This window comes from Oryzias latipes, chromosome 17 (assembly GCF_053564925.1).
Source record: "Oryzias latipes strain Hd-rR chromosome 17, Olatipes_Hd-rR_3.1".
In the NCBI taxonomy this organism is placed as follows: domain Eukaryota; kingdom Metazoa; phylum Chordata; class Actinopteri; order Beloniformes; family Adrianichthyidae; genus Oryzias; species Oryzias latipes.
This window is the reverse complement of record NC_136253.1, coordinates 36,219,039-36,227,575: the sequence shown is the minus strand read 5'-3', so window position 1 is coordinate 36,227,575 and position 8,537 is coordinate 36,219,039. Positions and strand designations below refer to the sequence as shown.

The 8,537-nt window shown below is 47.8% G+C and overlaps 1 protein-coding gene across 3 annotated transcripts in view; it reads left to right on the top strand.

The window, feature by feature from the left end:
• Positions 1-402: 402 nt before the first annotated feature.
• ntng1b (netrin g1b) overlaps positions 403-8,537 on the top strand; it is a 54,389-nt gene continuing 46,254 nt past the window's right edge. For 2 of the 3 annotated variants that reach the window (XM_020700187.3, XM_020700186.3), the window contains exons 1-2: positions 2,001-2,713; positions 5,983-6,438. In XM_020700187.3, the coding sequence (XP_020555846.1) occupies positions 6,193-6,438 (246 nt within the window). In that variant the 5' untranslated portion in view covers positions 2,001-2,713; positions 5,983-6,192. Of the gene's footprint in view, positions 1,950-2,000; positions 2,714-5,982; positions 6,439-8,537 lie in introns of those variants that run through there. The other variant, XM_023965377.2, reaches the window with a different exon arrangement.

Genomic DNA, 8,537 nt, shown 5'->3' with positions numbered 1-8,537 from the left:
GCCCCCCCAGCTCCAAGGAGAGGACAGGCTTGTTTCCATTCAGCTGCAGTCTCCCCCCAAATCTGCCTTTATCAGAACAGAAATGGCTTTGTCACTTTCTAATAGGATGACGGGGCTTCGGCTGCATGTTAATGGGAAAAAAATCAATGCGGGGGTGTGGAGGACGGGGGGGGCTGAACTCAGAGGTTTGGAAGTTTCTCACTGTGTTTCATCTGGAAATGAGACTTAAGAACGATGTTAAATATACTGCAGGGGGGGGGGGGGGGGGGTTGTTATTAATTTCAGATGAACTCATGTTTGAACTCTGTTTTCCAGATTTCTGTTGATGATTTCGTTTCTACTCAATCCTGACGTTTTTTCCATCCACGTGTTCGAGAGCTGACCGCTGACCGCGGAGTGGTCGTCTGGAGTGGCAGAGAAGTATGTCAGAGTAGTTCAGGACATGTATGAGAGAAGTATGACGGTGGTGAGATGTGCTGTAGGTCAGACAGAGGAGTTCAAGGTGGAGGTGGGACTACACCAAGGATCAGCTTTGAGTCCTTTTTTGTTTGCTATGCTGATGGACAGGCTGACAGATGAGGTAAGACAGGAATCTCCCTGGACAATGATGTTTGCGGATGACATTGTAATTTGCAGTGAGAGTAGAGAGCAGGTGGAGGAACAGCTAGAGAGGTGGAGGTTTGCTCTGGAAAGAAGAGGCATGAAGGTCAGTCGTAGTAAGACAGAATACATGTGTCTGAACGAGAGGGATCAAGGTAGAAGCGTTAGGTTACAGGGGACTGAGGTGAAGAAGGTGCAGGAGTTTAAGTACTTGGGGTCAACAGTTCAGTGTGATGGGGAGTGTGGAAAAGAGGTGAAGAGGCGAGTGCAGGCAGGTTGGAGCGGGTGGAGGAAAGTGTCAGGAGTGTTGTGTGACAGAAGAGTGCCAGCAAGACTCAAAGGAAAGGTGTACAAGACAGTGGTGAGACCAGCTCTGCTCTATGGGTTAGAGACGGTAGCAGTGAGACAGAGACAAGAGGCTGAGATGGAGGTAGCGGAGATGAAGATGTTGAGGTTCTCCTTAGGAGTGACCAGGTTAGACAGGATAAGGAACGAGTACATCAGAGGGACGGCTCATGTTGCCTGTGTTAGCGACAAAGTCAGAGAAGCCAGACTGAGATGGTTTGGACATGTTCAGAGGAGGGATAGTGGATATATTGGTAGAAGGATGTTGGAGATGGAGCTGCCTGGCAGGAGGGCAAGAGGACGGCCAAAGAGGAGATACATGGATGTCTTAACAGAGGACATGAAGTTGGCTAATGTTAGGGTAGAAGATGTCCATGATAGAGTGAGGTGGAAAAGGATGATTCGCTGTGGCGACCCCTGATGGGAAAAGCCGAAAGAGAAAGGAGTGTTCGAGAGCTGTCCTTGGTCCTGATTTCAAAGTCTGTTCAAACATTTCACACACCGAGGAGCCAGACAGCTTTCCCTCTAAACCCTCAATGCAGCCTTGGACGCACTTGAATCACGCGCAGAAATGCTGCGGAAAAAGCGAATATCCATCACTTTCTGTGCTGCTCTCATGCACGGAAATACGCGCGACAAATATCAGCCTTTCAGGAATTACTGTGTGATGGTCAGTTCTCGGACTGCTGTGACCCCCCGCCCCCCTCTCTGGGTGACATTCACCGGGCACGGTGCCGTTACCGTGTAATCGGTAACAGTTGGCGTTAAAGCGCCATTAAAATGCGAACTTAAGGCGAACTGTCAGCGTGGTTTCTCGCCGCGCGCTGCCCGGCGCCCCGTGGCGGGAGGGGGGGGGGGGGGGGGGGGCATTAGTGACTCCAGCTGTGAGCTTTGCACGCGCACCTGAACTAAGGTTATTCTTTCAGCTCCGCTCTTCCACATGAAAAGTCCGTTTTCCCGCCTCCAGGTGGGTCCGCAGGTGAAGTTCATCTCCGTCTCCACAGGTGAGTCTCCGTTTTAACCGCGTTTCCATTCATAGAACCGGATTCTCTGCTCTGCATCCTGGTCCGTTACGCAGTTTTGGAACGGACTTTGTTCTGGACTCTGTCGTGGAAACTTCTCCTCCAAATGACGAAGAAGAGGAAAGCTGGCGCCTTCCCGAAACACCAGAACCGGCTCGGTCCACATTCAAGAATCGAGCTTCCCCAGCACAGAGTCACGGAGTGAAGCAGAGTCAGCAGCTAGTGTTATCTTTAGGACCCGGCGGAGCGCGCGCGCGCGCGTGGAGCTGGACATGTGGCTCCATTTCATCCAGACTGCTCCTCTCTCTTCTCCTCATTCGGAGACAGCTCGACTGGCGGAAGAAATCCCGCAAACTTGTCCCATCCTGCGCTATCAGCGGCTGTCCTGCGGGACCATATTACGCGCAGATGGACTTCAACATCGTGGGACTGATCTTTTGTGCGCCATTCCGATGAAGGTACCGCGGGGACGCGCTCCGTAGATCCCGCCGGTCATCGCGTCCACCATCCGTATCAAAAAAACGGATATCTTGGCGACTTCTCAAAGTTCTGGAGAAGTTCGGGAAACGAAGAGGAATCCATAGAGAGGACGATGTGGTTCGGGTTCTGCGCCCGTGACAATTTTACCGATTATCTCCGTGAAAACCAGAGTCAGCGTCACCGTGACACCGGAGTCCCGCCGTTCGGTTCGGGCTGTGAAAAAACTTGTTGACTGGGCATCTCGTCTTCGTTTGAGGAACTTTGATGTAAGTATTGTTTTGGTCTTTTGGCGCGCTCACGGGTTGTCTCGCGGCCAAAGCGCGCGCGGGATCATTTCAAACAGAGCCGAGTTCTGTTCCCGGCGCAGCGGGAAGAGGCTGCAGTGACAGAATGAGCTTCTGGGAGAAACAAAAGCTGAATCCGTTTAAGTTTCCCTCATTGAGGAATTTCACTGAACGAGGGAAAATCCTTGTTTGGGAAGATTTGGGAGGTCATGAACCGTGGTGGAGCTTTGGCTCTAAAAACGCCTTTGGGGTTGAAGGTCTTCTTCCTCTGACCTTTTTATGCAACAGGTGCGAAATCCCATCCCACCTTTCCTCGAATCCCACTAAAAGCCAAAGAAAAGTGTCAGACTGGAGTGAAGCATTTGGACATAGACCACACGCCGCCAGCTTTGGACTCAGATTTCTGTGACATGTCCAAGAATTGAAGGAGCTTGCATCATGCTGCGCTGCTCTGCATGCTTGATGAGGAGGAGAAACTTCCACGGACACGACAGTCACGCAGAGGGCTGTTCAGCTGCTTCTGCCGCGCGTGGGGAGCGTTTCAGAAGATCCAACAGTCTTTATGTGAAAACAAAGCCAAATATTGGATGGAATACAGATAAACGTTTAAAAGAGAAAAGATAGCGCGTGCTCTCCAAAAAGGAAGCTTCTGTTCTTCACATGAATTCCTCTGAGACTCAGCAGGGAAGGGACGGAGTCTTTGCTTTGAGACCATTAAACCCGGTTTAGTTGCCAGGAACCAGCAGCATCATTTTGAAAGGATCAGAAGTTTTAAAGTCTTAAAGGAGAAGTTTAGCTGTTTTCAAATGATGGTCAGAACAGGATAAAGGGAAAGTATGTGTCCCAAATGTAAAGAGGAAACCAGTTTTTGTCTGAGCTCTGTCCCAAAGAGCTGTTTGCGTTTCAGAACCGCGGACAGCTCCCTGCCTTTGAAATGAGAATCAGAAAATCAAAGCCAGAGATGAAAAACCCCCAAAGAACTCTCAAAATGAATGAAGCACATCAGCAGTGATGACGTGGTCGTCCATCCTCTCACCTAATTATTAATCACAGTCTGACCTCATGTCATCACATCACTACATGGAGAACCCTGAATTCTAAAAACAGACATTCATCAGGCGTACAGGTGTTTGCAGCAGAGTGCAGATAAACTCTCTAAGTATTGATGAATTCAATACAAAACTTTCACAGTAATTCAGTTTGCTGTCCCTCATGCAAGAACAGGGCCGGACTTTTTAAAATAGGTGAAGTGACCTCCACTCACTGGTGCCTGATGGTCGTCATGAACCATGGAGGCGATGGATTCTCGTTAACGCTCGTATCAGTCATGAACTTGAAAAATGAGAGCGGGGGCTTTTCTGCAACAGGCTCTCTTTCAAACGGCTGTAATTTGATTCACGCGTTCCGTGAAAGAAATGCCATCTTCAGCATCGGCACATGGAGCTGCATTTTCAGATTTGTAATTGGCTTCCAGCTGGAGTTTTTCTGATTGACGCCGGCGCCTTCTTTCTTTTCCTTTCCCCACTTTCTTCCTCCAGCAGAGCTCTATCAGCTGAGCCTGCCGTCCACACCTCCAGACAGGAGCATCTTTGAAGGCTCTGCCAGGTGTGGACAGCAGCGCAGACACTTTCCCGCCTCAGATGGACATGGACTTTTATTGCATCTGGAGTGTATTCAAGCCTGTGGCTGAAAATGGTCATCATGAGCGGGGGAGGGGATTATTTCCTTTTACTATTTAAATGGACGTGGTTAGACAGAATGACCAGATTTGTTTATCGATTTCAACCACTTCCATGTGTTTACAGACGCTTCTATCGACATCATTCATTATGAACTGCTGTTGTCACACTTTTTTATTTGCTGATGATAAAAAATCTCCAGGTTTGTGTCCCGCAAAAGCTCCCACGGCTTCAGGCGAAGAGTGGATGGTTGAACTGCATCAGAAACCTGTGATCACATGGGTATGAAAGGCCTTATCTCCATGTGTGCTGCTCAGGTGACCAAATGTGAGGCTTTTAAGCTGCCAGGTGAACAATACCTGTCAGCACGAAGCCTCTCTGTCACACAAATTATGCAAACATGAAGTAAAAGACGTTTATATTTGTTCTGACGGTGATATTGGAGGAAGGTGAAATGAAAAGAAATGGTCTCACAGCTTTCATGGTAACATGATCATCTCAGCTCATCTTCCCACAGCAGAGAAGAACTCTGCTTCTTTTTAAAGAGTAGAAAGGAGTGAAGATGGAGGCAGCCATGTTGACGTCATTCAACACTGATGGCTGCTGGACTCCATCATCCGGTGACTTTCACTCCTGACTGATGGCTCCAGGTAGCCGTGAGAAGCACACAAACCTGCTGCTGCTTTGACTCTGACGGCCAAAAATGTACTTTGAGAAAATGAAAAACAACTGCAGCTCTGAAGGACGTGAGGAGTCTAAAGAATCGCTTTGACTTCAAACATGGACAGGGGCTTCTTTCATAGACGATTGAGTGAACTTAAACTGTATGCAGTGATTCTGGGAGATTATTATGAAGGAACACATGAAACTTAACAGTTTGGTGGTTCTGGATAGGGGCCTAATCCAAAACAACCCCAAAGTGGTATTTTGATCCGTTCACGCATCTCTGAGTATTCCTTTAAAAACTTGCTCTCTGAGCACCAGCCCCTCCCAATCCATGAAAACAAGTAGTTTGTCGCATTGTGACATCACAAAGTGAGGAACCGCCCCTTACAGGAAGAGTCTGCCCTGTTAGCCCCGCCCCCAATCTAACTGACACGCCCACTTTCTCAGTGGAGCTAGCGGTGATGGGCTAAACTCTTTCATTTTTCTCTGCGCAATCTCCACATCTATCTTTGCAAAAGTTCGGATGTTTGTTTGTTTTCGTGGAGAAATGCAGACACGCCGCTAAAGCCGACTCTAGGATGATGTCATCAAATGGGCGGACCCCACAAGGAGAGAAAGGCGGAGCTTCAGAGATGGAGTCGTCTTACTTCCGGGTTGGAAAATGAGCTGTGAAAGTAACTCATATTTCAAAAAATAAAGTTCTTAAGTGTGCCAAAGGTGATATATCATCATATATATGGATAGTTTACTCTGAAAGGTGTCACAACAGAATCCTATAAACCCTTTAAAACAACAGGCTGGGAATTCTGACTTAGACAAACGTCATTCCACCTTTGTAGGTGTGACGTGTGTTGCTTGTGTGTTGATCATTGTGTTGACCTGATCTGTGTCTCCTCCCTCCTTCAGAGCGCTCACTGTGACCGCTGTGATGGGAATGAAGCCCACTGAAATGAAGGGAACCTCATCTGCTGGAAGCTGCTGAAGCTGAGGATGCTGCCTGTGTGTCTGGACTCCTCATCGACTCCTCAAACCTGCAGTTAGTTTAGAGGATTAACCGCCCTCCCACGTCTGTGAAGAAACGGAGCTACTCTGAGCGTGTCCCGCAGCAGAGACACCATGCTTTGGTGGACCTGGTTTGTCCTGCAGCTGCTGTGCTCCACAGTCATTCGGGGGCTGCAGCATTATCAGACGGCGTGGGGACACTACGACGTGTGCAAGTCTCAGATCTATACGGAGGAGGGCCTAGCTTGGGACTACATGGCCTGTCAGCCAGAAGCTACAGACATGACAAAGTACCTGCGCGTGACCCTTGACCCTCCAGACATCACGTGTGGAGATCCGCCAGAAATGTACTGCGCTTTGGTGAGTGGTTTTTGCTGTGATGGAGACAAATGAGGCATCATGAAGGGTCTGACTGTGAGCTGTTTCAGGGAGGAGAGCTCTCAAGGCTCTGCAGAACAAACGTGCTCACGGTGCAGAGCCAGAAACTGCAGAAGTCTTTAAACACCAAAGAAATATGGGAATAAAAACACAGAACTGTGCAGAATCTTTCTTATGACTTCCACAGAAAAAAGCAAAGCAGTGCATGAACTCCAACAGCCGAGAGCGAGGATTTCACTTTGACAAACAGAAACGCATAAACAGTGGATGCCTGTTTTCTGCTGAGATCAGCACATTGGTCTCGGCTTAGTGGCCTTGTGGTAGAGTGTCTGCCCTGTGACTGGATGGTCGTGAGTCCAAATCCAGGCCAAATCATACCAAAGACTCTAAAAATGGGACCCAGTGCCTCCCTGCTTGTTATTCAGCATCAAGGGGTTGGATTGGGGGGTCAAGCCACCAAATGGTTCCCGAGCGCGGCTGTGTCTGCAGCTCACCGCTCCTCCAGGGGAGGGGTCAAATGCGGAGAACCAATTTCACACACCTAGGTGTGTGACAGATAGAGTGACTTTAACTTTTTTTGATCATCCAAAAACCTTTTATTTTGTGACCGTAGGTCAGCTGCAGGTTTGTTAACCAGCAGCCAAAAGCACAAACTGAAGCCACATCCATCATCAGACGCCTAAATGACAGGGCTCTGTCTGTAAATGTGACTCGAGGCCGCACACTGAGCACACTCCGCTCTGGTGGGCCGATCGGCTCTGTGCTTCAGACGCCTTCACCGCTGATCATCAGCAGTTCAACCCCGGGTCGTGTTTGTGGAGAAAAGCACTCAAAGTGAAGCTGCAGGAGCTCAACGCTGCAAAGTGCTTCGTTAAAATGGTGCGCCTGCCACTGAGACCTCCCGCAAGTAAACATTTACCAATTAAGATGGGCGTCTTTAACAGGAAAGCTTTTATTCTCACAGCTCCAGATGGCATTGAGTCATTTTAATGCCCCTGTAGAATGATAAAAAGGAGCCTGTCTGCAGTCATGTGTGACACCTTTGTCAAAACACGCAGGCAAATCTTTAAAGGCTGCCAGTTTCCCCTCAACGTGCTGCAGCAACACGCATGCATCTCCTCTGCACGTTTATGCAAAACACCAGCATTTTATGACAGATCTTCTCATCATTCAGGTTTTTGATTCTATTCTGTAAAACTCACAGGAACAATGGACGATGTAGATGAACATTTAAGATAACAAACGTACAGAGGTGTGAGGCTAACAATAAATGCACATTAATCAGTTCATTTAACGTATAAAGCTCCAGTTCAAAACCAGCCGTTTCATGGAGAATTGAGATAAACTCAAACTGTATTCCATAGAAATCCCGTTAAAGTGAGCAAGTTACTTTTGTCTGTTCTTCTTCACATGTTTCACTGTGTTGGGTGTGTGTGTGGGTAGTGCTTGTGATTTATCATTATTTATTTAAAATGAACATTTTTATTCTGTTTTTATTCTTAAGTTCTTTTTTCCTGTTTATAAATAAAGTTTGATTGGAACTGTTACAAATGCTGAGGTACAGCCCCCCCTGGAAGGCATGAATAATAGAATTTATACACAATTTGTGTAGAAACACACAGATATGAAAACGAAGTTCAACTGTAAATAGAACCAGTGATTCTAGTTCCAGCAGCTTCTTTGTCAACAGGTTAAAAGTTTTAATTTTTCACACTTTCTGTCTGCAGTGACAGCTCATCTGAACATACTACTGAATGCATGCATAAAACTGAGTGGGTGGGGTCCCTCTGGGTGGATCTGGACCAACACGACAGAACACGCAGAACACGATACGCAGAACACGACACGCAGAACACGACATGTAAAACACGACACACAGAACACCACATGCAGAACACAACACACAGAACACGACACGCAGAACACGACATGTAAAACACGACACACAGAACACCACATGCAGAACACAACACGCAGAACACGACACGCAGAACACGACATGCAGAACACGACACGCAGAACACGACACACAGAACACGACACACAGAACACGATACGCAGAACACGACACGCAGAACACA